The sequence below is a fragment of the Papio anubis genome, chromosome 18 (genome assembly GCF_008728515.1).
Source record: "Papio anubis isolate 15944 chromosome 18, Panubis1.0, whole genome shotgun sequence".
In the NCBI taxonomy this organism is placed as follows: Eukaryota; Metazoa; Chordata; class Mammalia; order Primates; family Cercopithecidae; genus Papio; species Papio anubis.
This window is the reverse complement of record NC_044993.1, coordinates 71,014,362-71,028,796: the sequence shown is the minus strand read 5'-3', so window position 1 is coordinate 71,028,796 and position 14,435 is coordinate 71,014,362. Positions and strand designations below refer to the sequence as shown.

Here is a 14,435-nt window from a genome sequence, read left to right as displayed (position 1 = left end):
TAGGAAGAGAAACTTGCGAGCTAGGGAGTTGGAGCCGTGGACCCCCGGGCCCCGCCCGGGCGTCCTGCGTCGGAGGAGGGTCTCTGGGTCGGGCAGGGGCCACCTCTTGGCCCGCCCCTTGTCCCTGAACGTCCGAAGATTGGGCCATTTCCCTTGCCGCGCCCTTACCGCTTATCGGGGTGCGCCCGGCCCGGCCTGCCCCACGCAGCCCTCCGCTCGCGCCCAGAGAGGAGGGGCCGCCGGCGCAGAGCCCCGGGACCCCGAGAGGCTGCGCCGCTCCCGCGTCCTCTCTACCGTCCTGGGATTCCCAGGCCCACCCCACCCAGCGGCGCGACCCTGGCCCTCCTGGACCCTCCGTTGACTCCACCGCGTGCTTTCCAGGACCCTCGAACATACCCCAGCCCTCCAGCCCATCCCTCCCTGCTCCGTGCCGGGTGCCCCCGGCCCTCTCCAGACCCGGATCTCTTTCCCCAGGTTCCCGGGGCGGCCCCAGCCAGGCCCCCTTCGAACCCCGCCGGCGGCCAGGGCTGGGGTGCGCCATGCGGCTGCGGCTCCGGCTTCTGGCGCTGCTGCTCCCGCTGCTGCCACCGCCCGCGCGCGCCCCGAAGCCTTCGGCGCAGGACGTGAGCCTGGGCGTGGTGAGCGCGGGGTCCACAGGCTCTTGGGGTCTGCAGTTTCTTGGGGTCTGCAGGGAGATTGAGAGGGAAGCCGGGTCCGGACTCCTGGGTCCGGAGAAAGCAGGGGCAAGATTCCAATATCCAAAGAGTGACTGAGGATGGAGTCTGGGCTCCCGGATTCTTGGTCTGTGGGGAGGTTTGGGGCTGGGATTTGGAGCTCTGGAAAGGAGCTGAGGTGAGGAGCTGAAGTCCAGACAAAGACTGACAAACCCGGGACTGAAGTGGGGACCTCCGGAGGGGAGCAGGCAGGCATCCGGGGCTGGGGCGCTCGGCTCTGAGTGCCTGAGAGGGGCAGGGCTGCCAGGATGGTGGTGGGCAGGGAGAGCCCATACTTTTCACCAGCCCGCTTCACCTGTCCCCTCCGATGCCCTAGGACTGGCTGACGCGCTATGGTTACCTGCCGCCACCCAACCCTGCCCAGGCCCAGCTGCAGAGCCCTGCGAAGTTGCGCGATGCCATCAAGGTCATGCAGAGGTTCGCGGGGCTGCCTGAGACCGGCCGCATGGGTAGGTGGCCCTCACCCCTCCCCAGCCCTGCCTCTGCATACAGCCTGACCACCGCCCTACAGTCTTTAGACCTCAGCGTGCTCCTGGAACACGGAGCTGTGAAGATGCTGATTTCAGGCCAGAGGGCCTCAGACATTCATCTTTCCATAAGCATTTATCAAGAACCTGGTGGCTCATGCCTGTAATCCCAGGGCTTTGGGAGGCGGAGGATTGCTTGAGGCCAGGAGTTTGAGACCAGCTTGGCCAACAAAGTGAGACGCCTCCCACTCTCTAAGGACAAGTGATTCTCCTGCCTCAGCCTCCTGAGTAGCTGGGATTACAGGCATGCACCACCATGCCAGGCTAATTTTGTATTTTTGGTAGAGAGGGGCTTTCTCCATGTTGGTCAGGCTGGTCTCGAATTCCCAACCTCAGGTGGCCAGCCTCCCAAAGTGCTCGGATTACAGGTGTGAGCCACCGTGCCCAGCCCTCTAAGGATTTTTTTTTTTTTTTAAGACGGAGTCTCACTCTGTCGCCCAGGCTGGAGTGCAGTGGCGCAATCTCAGCTCACTGCAAACTCCACCTCCTGGGTTCACACCATTCTCCTGCCTCAGCCTCCGAGTAACTGGGACTACAGGTGCCCGCCACCCGGCCCGGCTAATTTTTTGTATTTTTAGTAGAGACGGGGTTTCACCGTGTTAGCCAGGATGGTCTCGATCTCCTTACCTCGTGATCCTCCTGCCTTGCCCTCCCAAAGTGTTGGGATTACAGGCGTGAGCCACCGCACCTGGCCTAAAGCGTGATTTTTTTAAACTTAGCCGAGTGTAGTGGCATAGGCCTGTGGTCCCAGCTACTCAGAACGCTGAGGTGGGAAGATTGCTTAAGCTCAGGAGTTCAAGGCTGCAGTGAGCTATCATTGCACTACTGCACTCTAACCTGGGCAACACATGGAGATCCAGTCTCTCTAACAAAATATACTTTGAGCATCTCTTAGATGGCATGCCCTTTCAGCTCCAATGGTATAGTGATAAATAAAGTAGGTAAAGTTCCTGCTCTCATGGAGCTAACTTTCTCGAGGGAGAGAGAGACAGATCAAGAACATAAATATGCAAGATAATTTCAGATAGTGGTGAGTGTTTGGAAAAAAATAAAATGCTATTGGCACCGAGGGGCTGGTCAGGTTAGGGTAGGTCCCTCTGAAAAGTGTCATATGAGCTGAGACCACAAAGAGGAGGAACCAGCCATGGGAAGATGTGGAAGAAGAATGTCCCGGGCAAGTGCAAAGACCCCATGGCACGCACAAGCTTGTGTGCCTGGAGCGAAAGGAGCATTGAAGAGCTCTGGCGAGAGGCCTCAGCCAAGGGCCCTGAAAGGTGATTGGGGTTGATTCCAACGGTGATTAGCAACTGCGCAAGTGTTCTCAGAAGGGAAGTAACTTGGAACTTGGTATGACTTGCAGTTCTTTTTTTTTTTTTTTGACAGAGTCTCACTCTGTTGCACAGGCTGGAGTACAGTGGTGCAATCTCGGCTCACTGCAACCTCTGCCTCCCAGGTTCAAGTGATTCTTGTGCTTCAGCCTCCTGAGCAGCTGGGACTACAGGCACCCACCACCATGCCCAGCTAATTTTTTTTTATGTTTAGTCGAGACAGGGTTTTGCCATGTTGGCCAAGCAGGTCTCAAACTCTGAGTCTCAAGCGATCAGCCCACCTTGGCTTCCCACAGTGCTGGGATTACAGGCATGAGCCACTGTGCCCGGCCTTGACTTGCAGTTTTAAGCTTCCTCTGAGTCCTGATGGAGAACAAAAGGCAGGAGCCCTGAGACCAGGCAGAAGACGGCTACGGAGTCCACACGAGGGATGGTGGCAGGAGGATGGGTGGCGTATGTGGCCAGGAGTAGTTAGATTTGGGGTGTATATTTTGGAGGCAGGGCCAAGGAACTCTTCTGTGGGGTTAAGTGGGTAAGAAGAGGGAATTTGAAGGATCTGGCTCACTACAAGGAAAGGTAGGCCCTTTCTCTGTCCTGGTGACTCACGAACAGCCTAGAACAGTGTCTGGCATCTATATGTCCTTCACTACTATTTGCTGTCTCAACAAATGAGGTGCAGTTTGACCTTAATTTGGAAATGAGGCTACTGGGGATGGAGCCTGACTGGGAAAGGGGACCCCAGAGAGACCTAACCCCAGAGGAGGTGGCTTGCCACAGGAGGCCAGAGACCCACCCGGCCTGGGAACTTTGGACTTAATCTGGGTTTGAGGAGAGCTTGGCAGTGATGGTGTGAGGCCTGCACAGTTCCCAGAGGGTTCCAGCCTCAAAGGTCCTCACTGCATACCCAGGGTTCCTTTCTCCAGAGTCTGCCCACCAGGGCCCAGGAAAGCTGGATGCGAAATCCTGGCCTGAGCCTCTGAGCACCACCTGCATGCAGCCAGTTTGTCCCAGGCCAAGTGACGCCGCTCCAGAGGGCAGTGGGAATAGCTTGGTAGGAGCTGGCTTCTAGAGACAGACTGCCTGGGTTCAAATCTGGGCTGTGGGGCCTTCGAGGACACGTTTCTTAAGCCCTCTGAGCCTCAGTTTTCCCATGTAGAAAGTTGACTGGTGCTATGATTAAGGCAGGCTCTCCTATTGTGCACCCCTTTCCTCCACATCACCAAATGTCTCCCACAGACCCAGAGACAGTGGCCACCATGCGAAAGCCCCGCTGCTCCCTGCCTGACGTGCTGGGGGTGGCGGGGCTGGTCAGGCGACGTCGCCGGTATGCTCTGAGCGGCAGCGTGTGGAAGAAGCGAACCCTGACATGGAGGTAGGTCCCGGGGCCCACCCGCACCCTGGGCCTGCCTGCTGGGCTCCAGCTTTGAATGGCTGCCTACTCCCTCCACGGCTACCCTTACGCCTTGCTCCCCTCTCCCCAGGGTACGTTCCTTCCCCCAGAGCTCCCAACTGAGCCAGGAGACCGTGCGGGTCCTCATGAACTATGCCCTGATGGCCTGGGGCATGGAGTCAGACCTCACATTTCATGAGGTGGATTCCTCCCAGGGCCAGGAGCCCGACATCCTCATCGACTTTGCCCGCGCCTTCCACCAGGACAGCTACCCCTTTGACGGGTTGGGGGGCACCCTAGCCCATGCCTTCTTCCCCGGGGAGCACCCCATCTCCGGGGACACTCACTTTGACGATGAGGAGACCTGGACTTTTGGGTCAACAGGTAAAATCTCCTTTCTTATGAGAGATCCTCTTGCCAGGTCTGGTCTTGGCCAGAATAAGTTTTCTGGGAGGCTGAGGCGGGCGGATCACAAGGTCAGGAGATCGAGACCATCCTGGCTAACACGGTGAAACCGTGTCTCTACTAAAAATACAAAAAATTAGCTGGGCGCGGTGGCGGGTGGCCTGTAGTCCCAGCTACTCCGGAGGCTGAGGCAGGAGAATGGCGTGAACCCAGCGGAGCTTGCAGTGAGCCGAGATCGCGCCACTGCACTCTAGCCTGGGCCACAGAGCCAGACTCCGTCTCAAAAAAAAAAAAAAAAACAAAAAAAAACACAAGGTCTCGCTCTGTTCCTTAGGTTAGAGTGCAGTGGTGCAATCAGAGCTAACTGTAACCATGAACTTCTGGCTCAAGCAATCCTCCCACCTCAGTCTCCAGAGTAGCTGGGATCACTGGTGCACACCTTCATACCTGGCCTTTTTTTTTTTTTTTTTTTTTTTTAACTTTTTGTAGAAACAGGATCTCATTATCTTGCTCAGGCTGGAGTGCAGTGGCACGATCATAGCTCACTTTAGCCTTCACCTCCTGGGCTCGAGCAATCCTCCTTCCTCAGCCACCCACGTAGCCAGGACCACAGATGTGCACCACCACACCTGGCTAGTTTTAAAATTTTTTGTAGAGACCAGGCTTCACTGTGTTGCCAGGGCTGGTCTTGAACTCCTGGGCTCAAGTAATCCTCCCATCTTGGTCTCTCAAGGCGTTGGGATTATAGGCATGAGCCACCACTCCTGGCCAATAATTAGGTTTAAGTTATATTTATTGATGGAGGCTCTGTCATCTAGGGGGTCTCCAGAGAAACAAAACCAATAGGATGTGTGTGTGTGGGATGTGTCTGTGTGTGTATGTGTGTGTGGGGAGGGGTGTGTGTGTGTGTGTGTGTATGTAAAGAGATTTATTTTAAGGAATTGGCTCACGTGATTGTAGGGGCTAGCAAGTCCAAAATTTGTATGGCAGGCTGGCAACTCTGGATTTCAGTGACAGTCTGGAGGCAGAATTCCTTCCTCTCCAGAAAACCTTAGCTTTTGCTCTCAAGGCCTTGAACCGATTGGCTCTGCCCCCGCCCCACCCCCAGCCACACTATGGAGCATGATCTACTTGACTTAAGGTCAACTGATTGTAGATGTTAATTGCATCTACAAAGCACCTTCACCATAGCATCTAGACTGGTGTTTCTCCAACCAGCTGGGCACGACAGCTGGGCCAAATTGACCATCACAGAGGCCTAGCAGGTGCCTAGCTCCAATCCAGAGCTGGGGGCTTACAGAGATGAAAACAAATCTCTACCTGGCAGCTGAGTCAGAAGAGTGACTGGCAATGACAAAACCCACAGTGACACAGCTGCACAGAGTCCCAGCAGAGGAAGTCCTCAAGCCTGCAGGGGCTCAGAGATGTTGGCCCAAAGCTCTTGGGCAAGAGAAGGCTTCCTAGAAGAGGTAACTTCATTCCCTCAATATATATATGAATATAGGCCGGGCGCCGTTGCTTCCGCCTGTAATCCCAGCACTTTGGGAGGCACAGGCAGGCAGATCACCTGAAGTCAGGAGTTTGAGACCAGCCTGACCAACATGTTGAAACCCCATCTCTACTAAAAAATACAAAAAAATTAGCCGGGTGTGGTGGCACACACCTGTAATCCCAGCTACTGGAGAGACTGAGGCAGGAGAATCTATTGAATCCAGGAGGCAGAGGTTGCAGTGAGCCAAGATCGTGCCACTGCACTCTAGCCTGGACAACAAGAGCAAAACTCCATCTCAAATATATATATATGTGAATATCCACACATACACACTGAGCGCCTACTAGCACAAGACCAGACATACAGGGTTCCGCTCTCCCCAGGTACACAGGGTTGAGATCCAATAGGAAGGCAGTGAGTCAGCTCAGTCAGGGGTACGAGGAGCCAGTGAACAGGGAAATGACCCGGGACATCTGAGGCCGGAAGCCAAAACTATGGCATCAGTAGGGAGACTGCAGAAGGTGGCAGGTCCCAGATCACCAAGGACCTTGAAAGCATGTGGAAGACTGTTCAGTTGGGGAAGCATTAAGGGGTTTTGCATTCTGGAACTATCAACTTCAGCGGGGTCCGGGGGTAGGATAGAGGCAGGGAGGCAGGAAGTTCTCGCACGGTCCAGGCACGAGATGGTGGAGTGTGCTCCCGGGGAAGGGGGCAGTGGACGGATCTAAGGGAGGTTCAGTTAGGATGGGCACGGATTGAGATCTGGCTGGATCCTGGTGACAGGAGAGATGAGGCTGGGGCCTTTGGAGGATGGTGTCCTGGTGGTGCTGTTAATGCAGGTGGGAGAGTGGGAGAGGGAGGAGCAGGCTTGCAGAAGGCAGGCACGAGTGCAGGTCTGGGTGGGAGTCTGCAGAGCTCCGGGCTGGCCATGCAGGTGGGGCCCAGGAAGTTGAGGATCCTGCCCTAGAGCTTGGTCTCCTCTGTCTGAGGTCAGGTTCCCTAGAGGTGGAGCTCCAGACGGAAATTCTTGTGCAAGCAGTTTCTCAGGGGCCGTGTGCTGAGGGGGATGGGAAACAGGAACAGTCTAGAAGCTGAGTGAGGATGTGGTCTCAGCTGGAGAGGAGCCTGATCCCATGGGAGCTCTGCAGCAGGGATGGCAATGCCAGGGAGGCGATCCCGCCTGAGGCCAGGCCCAGCTCTTTGTAGCCCCATATTAACTACATTGGCTGTGGGCTGCTGGGGAGCCTGAGTGACGGGGGGAGAGGGGCAGCCAGGGAGGTGCCTAGGTCCTGCGGAGGGCTTGGGCGAGGCAAAAGCTGGGGAGGCTGTGTGCTGCAACATTAAGATGTGGGCTTCAGCCAGGCGTGGAGGCACATGCTTATAGTCCCAGCTACTCAGGAGGCTGAAACGGGAGGATTGCTTGAGTCAGGGAGGTTGAGACTGTAATGAGCTGTGTTCATACCACTGCACTGTGGCCTGGGTGACACAGTGAGACCCTGTCACACACAAAAGGAGGATGTGGGCTTCAAAGTTGAATTCAAGTAAGTCAGGGTTCTTCCCCTCGTAATGAATAACTTCCTTCACCTCATTGTCTCAGGTTCCTCGCCTGAGAAATGCAAGGAGAATGGTGCGTGCTGGTGGCATGGGCTTGCCGATGAAATGAGCGATTCACCCGTGCCTCTCAGCACAGGGCCTGCCCCGGGCCGCATAGTGTGCATTGCCATCTGCTGTCAGAGCTGGGCTAGTGGCCGCCTTGAGAGCCAGCAGTCCATGGGGGCTGGCAAGCTTCTGGGAGGAAAGGGTGGAACGTGACGGCCAGACACAGAGCTACAGAGAACCCCACCATGAAGGGGTAGGTGGCATCAACAGAGATGGAGAAAGACTGAGCCCAAAGGTGATCAACAACAAGAGTGAAGGAGGAAGTGGTCAGCCGTGGCTGGGACAAAAACAAGCCCAGTAAGTTACATTGGCTTGTATTTGGTCATCCAGGGACAAAGTCACCTTTTTAGTGCCTGTAGACCCAGCGCGTTGGGGAAGAATTTAGGCCACAGTGGGCTTAGGCATGAGAGGAGCAGAGGAAGTGAAGATTGAGTTGAGACCACTGGCTGGAGAACTTGACTGGGAAGGGAGGGCAGAGAGCCGCGTGGGGTGAGGGGAGGGAATAGGTCCAATGAGCGTCTTAGGATGAGGGAGTTGTGAGCACTGAACACTGGATGAGCTGATACAAAGAAGGGGTCAGGGATGGATAGACTGACAGATGCATGCACAGAGGCAGGGATGGATAGACTGACAGATGCATGCACAGAGGCAGGGATGGATGTACGGACAGATGCATGCACAGAGGCAGGGATGGATGGACAGATGCATGCACAGAGGCAGGGATGGATGGACGGACAGATGCATGCACAGAGGCGGGGGATGGATGGATGGAAGGATACATGTCCAGAGGCAGGGATGGATGGGTGGGTAGATTGGATGGACAGATGAGGGTAGGTTGTTCTTGTCCTGGAGGAGGTGATCCAGGCTAAGTCCTCACACTGAGCACAGCAAGAGGCAGGAGGTGAGCATGGGGAGATGCAGCTGTGTGCCCCAGTGCTCCGGAAGTTACAGATAACATTGATGTCCTGTCTTGATGAAACAGGAAACACATTTATCATCTGAGAATTGGGGGCTGGGGTTGACTGGAAGCTCGAGGGGCTCTGAGCCTGCCATGGGGCTGAGGGAAGCGTGCAGGAGCTGCCTGCCAGAGCCTGGGGCAAGGATGATAGGAGGTACTGGGGCCCCTGTGGACTGCCCTCTGAGAATCTCGTGGGGCTGGGGCTGCACAGTTGTGGTTGTGTAATTTCCCCCAGATGCATGGCGTGACAAGGGTGCAGGAAGGGGTGCAGGGTCCGGAAGCTCAGTATGGCCAAGGAGAGACAAGGCAGGGAAGAAGGTGAGAGATGAATGATATCGCTCTGATTGAAACACCAAACTTCCCCCAGTTTCTCAGAAAAAGAACTCAGAGCAACAAGAGAACCTACAGTCGACAGGGAAATTCATCAGTGCAGATGTGATTTGACCAAGACCATTGAAACCCCTGATGAAAGGCAGGCCGGCAGAGCCAGGGTACCTGGCCACCTACCTTGAAGTTTCTGTGCCTCAGTTTCCTCCTCTGTAAAATGGGCTTAGGAGGCAGGTTTGGTGAGAAGTGAATGAAAACGTGTTTGCTACCCCTCTTAGGACTCACGTTTCATGCTTAGACGCTCAGCAAGTGGCTTTAGCGAGTGAGATAAGTTTGCTTTTCAGTTCATCAGGTCGTTACCTATGAGCCTGCCCTGAACAGTGCTGACCTTAGTTGGAGATGGCCATGAAACTCATCCGCATGGGGCCATCGGGGCCTCCCTGTGGTGCTGCGGGGCTGTGTCTCTGTCTTGGTCTCTTCTGGCCTCTCAGCAGCCAAAGCAGGAGGCAGCAGGCGGCTCACCAGTTGATGAGGAGCTGGGCTTCAGCCAGGCTGGCATGTGAATCCTCTGGGTCCTGGTGGTCCTGAGCGCCTGAGCTGAATCTGGAGGGAAGAGGCTGCTGTGGTGGGAAGAGGCTGGGAGTGAGGCCGGGTGCTGGGGCCAGCAGGCTGTGGTCTGAGAGTGCCTGCTAGAGGAGCTCTGTGTTCCCAAGGAGATGCAGGAAGACTTGGGGTGGGGGTGGTACAGGGTAGGATGAGGAGGGGTAGAGGCTGTGGACAGGGAGATGGGGGGGGGTGGAGGACTCAAGGAATGTAAGGGATATGACTTGAGGAGGGATGGGGGTAGGAATGGGGTAGGAGGCAGGAATGGGAGAAGGTCTTGGGTCAAGGACATGGACCTACATCCCCAGCAGATGGGGGTGGCAAGGGGGAGAGGGGTGGGGGTCGCTGACCATAGACTGTAGCTGGGAGGAGGGGATGCTCCCAGTGCTGGGGCTGTCTGCAGAGAATGGCACGCACCTTGTAGGCTCCTGCCCTCGCCCCACTGCCCTCTCAAGTTTCTTTTATTTTCTGTTTTCTTTTTTTGAGACGGAGTCTTGTTCTGTCATCCAGGCTGGAGTGCAATGACACGGTCATGGGTCACTGCAGCCTTGACCTCCCGGGCTCCAGCAATACTCCTGCCTCCCTGCCTCAACCTGGGACCTGAGTAGCTGGGACTACAGGCGTGCGCCACCATTCCTGGCTAATTTTTTTATTTTTATTTTTATAGGGATGGGGATCTCCTTATGTTGTCCAGGCTGGTCTTGAACTCCTGGGCTCAAGCTATCCTCCCACCCGGGACGCCAAAAGTGCTGGGATTATAGGTGTGAGTCACCACATCCAGCTCCTCCCCTCAAACTTCTGTGCAAAAAGTGCTCCCTTCCCAGAGGAGGGGCTCCATCTGTGTGTAAGGTGGCCTCTTCCTCTGTGTGTTCTCTGGGTCTTTTCAGCCTTGTGGTCCAGTGTCCAGCACAGCCATGCTGACTGGGTGACGAGACAGGGATGATGGAGAGTTCGGGGGGGTCCCGGGCAGAGGAGGCTGGGGCCACCTCTGGAGGGTGTCCTGCTGTTCCTGTTGGCCATAGCCGCACTCGCAGGGCCTTCCTGTGCCCCCTTTCCCCAGGCAGGGGCAGCCTCAGCTTCCGTCCACTTTCTCCTGCAGACGGCGAGGGGACGGACCTGTTTGCCGTGGCTGTCCATGAGTTTGGCCACGCCCTGGGCCTGGGCCACTCCTCAGCCCCCAACTCCATTATGAGGCCCTTCTACCAGGGTCCGGTGGGCAACCCTGACAAGTACCGCCTGTCTCCGGATGACCGTGATGGCCTGCAGCAGCTCTATGGTAGGAGGAGAGGGACCCACCGTGAAACCATCACTGCCCCATCCAGTGTCCTCTGCAGCAGGCCAGGGGACCCACACTTGCTTGACTCTTTCCCCACAGGGAAGGCACCCCAAACCCCATATGACAAGCCCACAAGGAAACCCCTGGCTCCTCCTCCCCAGCCCCCAGTCTCACCCCCAGACAGGTGAGTCCCCCACTAAATGGGTGACCTTGGGTGACCAGCTGCCCAGCCTCAGTGTCCTCTGAGATGGGGATGGTGGGGGTCTCCGCCTTGGAGGAAACAAGCCCCCTACCCCGCTCACCTTTCCTTTCCTCCCCAGCCCATCCTTCCCCATCCCTGATCGATGTGAGGGCAATTTTGACGCCATCGCCAACATCCGAGGGGAAACTTTCTTCTTCAAAGGTGAGTCATTTCATGTGGCCTCATGTATGTTGGCTTCCTGCCCACTTCAGTGACCCACTGGGGTTGTGGGCTTACCCTGGAAGTGGAACTTTTTTTCTTCTTCTTTGAGACGGAATCTTGCTTTGTTGCCTGGGCAGAAGTGCAGTGGTGTGATCATGGCTCACTGCAGCCTCAAAATACGGGGATCAAGTGATCTTCCCACCTCAGCCTCCCTAGTAGCTGGGACCACAGGCACATGCCAACATGCCTTGCTAGTAATTTATTTTTTTATTTTGTAGAGATGGGGTCTCACTTATTGCCCAGGCTGGTCTCAATCTCCTGGCTCAAGTGATTCTCTGTTGTCAGCCTCCCAATGTGCTGGCATTACAGGTCTGAGCCACCAGGCACGGCCCTGGGACTTTTAGTGCTAAAAAGGGAAAAGTCCCAGGCAGGCCAGGATGGGCTGGTCACCCTAGATCCATTGCGCCCTTGATTTCCAGATGGGACCCGTCCCCACCCAGCCACACACCCTGCGGGAGGAGACTTCATGCTGTCTCATGCCTTCCTGTGAACCCCTTTGTGCCCTGCAGGCCCCTGGTTCTGGCGCCTCCAGCCCTCCGGACAGCTGGTGTCCCCGCGGCCTGCGCGGCTGCACCGCTTCTGGGAGGGGCTGCCTGCCCAGGTGAGGGTAGTGCAGGCCGCCTATGCCCGGCACGGAGACGGCCGAATCCTTCTCTTCAGCGGTGAGTGGGGCGGGCCGTGGAGCGCGCTGGGGCCGGCGCGGGGAGCCCACGCTGACCTCCCGGCCTCCGCTCTGCAGGGCCCCAGTTCTGGGTGTTCCAGGACCGGCAGCTGGAGCGCGGGGCGCGGCCGCTCACGGAGCTGGGGCTGCCCCCCGGGGAGGAGGTGGATGCCGTGTTCTCGTGGCCACAGAACGGGAAGACCTACCTGGTCCGCGGCCGGCAGTACTGGCGCTACGATGAGGCGGCGGCGCGCCCGGACCCCGGCTACCCTCGCGACCTGAGCCTCTGGGAAGGCGCGCCCCCCTCCCCTGACGATGTCACCGTCAGCAACTCAGGTGGGAAGCGCGGTGACCTGCGGGTTACTGGGCCTGGCGTGAGGAGAGGGGTGTGGGGAATGGGGACATGGAGACCACCCTGCGGGGATGGGGGTCCTTGGGCAGCAGGGAGCGGGGGCGGGGCGGGGCGGGGCGGGGCGGGACCGGAACTCAAGCTCTGCTCTCCCAGGTGACACCTACTTCTTCAAGGGTGCCCACTACTGGCGCTTCCCCAAGAACAGCATCAAGGCCGAGCCGGACGCCCCCCAGCCCATGGGTCCCAACTGGCTGGACTGCCCCGCCCCAAGTTTTGGTCCCCGCGCCCCCAGGCCCCCCAAAGCGACCCCCGAGTCCAGAGTCTGCGATTGTCAGTGCGAGCTCAACCAGGCCGCAGGACGGCGGCCCGCTCCCCTCCCGCTGCTCCTCTTGCCCCTGCTGGTGAGGGTTGTCGCCTCCCGCTGATGGGGGGAGCGATCCAGACGGAACAGCGCCCTCCACGGCCGAGTCCCCCGCAGCTGGACCTGGTCGGGGGTTGTGAGGCGCTGGGCGGAGGCCCCTTGTCTGTTCCCACAGACGGGGGCTTGGGCGCGGACTAAGCGGGGTGGATCTCTCGCGCAGGGGCAGCGGCAGCGGGGACTGGTCGCCCTGGCGCTGGGCTCAGTCTCCGCGGGATCTCCCGCCCCCTGCGATGCCACCTGAACCGGCCGCCAGGGCGCGCGCGCGCGCTGGGTCCACGTGTCGGTCGCCGCCCCCGTCGTTCCCTCGCGGCAGCCGCCCGGGGGATAGGACCGAGCCCGGGGAGGACAAGGGGCGGGCCTGCGGCCTCACCCGGAGGGTCGGCGGTCCCTGGCCGCGAGCTGCCCCCGAAGGACTGTTCTTTTCCAGGAAAAGGCAGCTTTTCTCGGAGCGCAGTCCCGGGACTCTCCGCAGCCCCGCCCTGCCTGGCCACTGTGCCTGGCGTTCCTGGCTTGTTAGAGGGCAGGCTTTACTGCGAAGCTGGGCCCTGCCCTCTCCCACCCGCAGTTTCTCACCCCGTTCTGCTCCCACGATGCCCCTCTACAGTCATTGCCACATTGGTGGGAACCTGGGACCCAGACCCGGAACCAGCCCAGATATCACCCTTGAGGACCCATGCGCCACGTCCTGGGTGGTGGCATCAGTGGCTGGAGGGATGATCCTTGCTCTCCAGACCCTGTTAACCTTGTTTCCATTCCTCCCCTGCCACCCGTCTCCTCCTCCTCAGGCCACCCAGCCTGGGCACCTCCCTGGGCCCAGAACTGCCTCCCATTGAATGGAGCACCCTTCTATCCCCAAGAACCCCTTCCTTGCTTGCACCTTGGAGAGAACAGCTTAACTCCCATCAACTCAATGCTGGTGGAAAGACAGGGACGGAACCGTGGCTCAGGCCTGGTCATTGCCCCCTCAGCACTCTCTCCTGGAAGGCCTTAGTTCTAGAGTGAGGGGTGGGTGGAACCTGGGGGCACCTGATTCACCCTGTCCCTACTCCCCACAGTTTTAGCATCTAAATGATTGCCTCTGGAACTATTTTTCTAGGCTATCCCACATCAGGATCACTGGGAAATTTAAGTTTGCAGATCCCTCACGTCACCCTGAATCCTCACTCAGGGTGGGGTCGGGAAACTGCATTTTAACTAGTTGCCGGGATTGTGGGGGGCAGTAGCTGACTGTCTCGTGGCGTTTCTGTGGCTCTGAAGTGTTCCCCCATTCCGGGACCAATCTCTTCATATCTTCTCTACAGAGCCACACTGACGGCCTGACCCCCATGGGTAGTCACTTAGGGGCCACTTCCTAAGTTGCTGTCCAGCCTCCGTGACCCCCTAGTGCTTCCTGGAGCTGAGGCTGTGGGCAGCCATCCCCGCCACCAGGGAAGGGGTTCCCCCAATTTCTCATACAAACAGATCAGCATGAGGACAGAGGCAGGAGACTTTGGTCAGTCAGTTACCTGGGAATTCTGGGCTGCTGGGAAACGATTTGGGCCTCTGTCAGTTTCTTTTCCATGTATGAGGAGGGAGAAATTTGTATTTTAGAAACTTATTCATCCCAGTCAGGACAATAAAAATGAATGGACAAAAAGCCCTTTCATTATTCTGAGCATTGATGGACTTAGGGAGAAGTGTGGTGGCGGGAACTGGACGACCTGAATCTCCCTGCTTTGCAGAAGAAGGAATCCAGGGTTGATGGGGAATCTAAGAAGGAAGAGTGGGGCTGGGTGTGGTGGCTCACACCTTAATGTTAGCATTTTGGGAGACCAAGGCAGGCAGATCATTTGAGGTCAG

At 57.5% G+C, this 14,435-nt stretch overlaps 1 protein-coding gene across 4 annotated transcripts; it reads left to right on the top strand.

The window, feature by feature from the left end:
* The first annotated feature begins 1 nt into the window (after window position 1).
* On the top strand, window positions 2–14,232 carry MMP25 (matrix metallopeptidase 25). 4 transcript variants are annotated; one of them, XM_003916425.5, is made up of 10 exons: window positions 2–638; window positions 1,051–1,183; window positions 3,826–3,961; window positions 4,071–4,363; window positions 10,523–10,699; window positions 10,799–10,883; window positions 11,020–11,102; window positions 11,672–11,824; window positions 11,902–12,159; window positions 12,329–14,232. In XM_003916425.5, exons 1-10 carry the CDS (start codon window positions 540–542, stop codon window positions 12,598–12,600), a joined length of 1,689 nt encoding a protein of 562 aa, XP_003916474.1. In that variant the 5' UTR covers window positions 2–539; the 3' UTR covers window positions 12,601–14,232. The 4 variants fall into 4 exon arrangements, with proteins under 4 accessions (XP_003916474.1, XP_009194071.1, XP_021787373.1 ...); XM_009195807.4 differs by lacking the exon at window positions 2–638 and adding an exon at window positions 645–852; XM_021931681.2 differs by lacking the exons at window positions 2–638; window positions 1,051–1,183 and adding an exon at window positions 2,024–2,535.
* The last annotated feature ends 203 nt before the right edge of the window (window positions 14,233–14,435 follow it).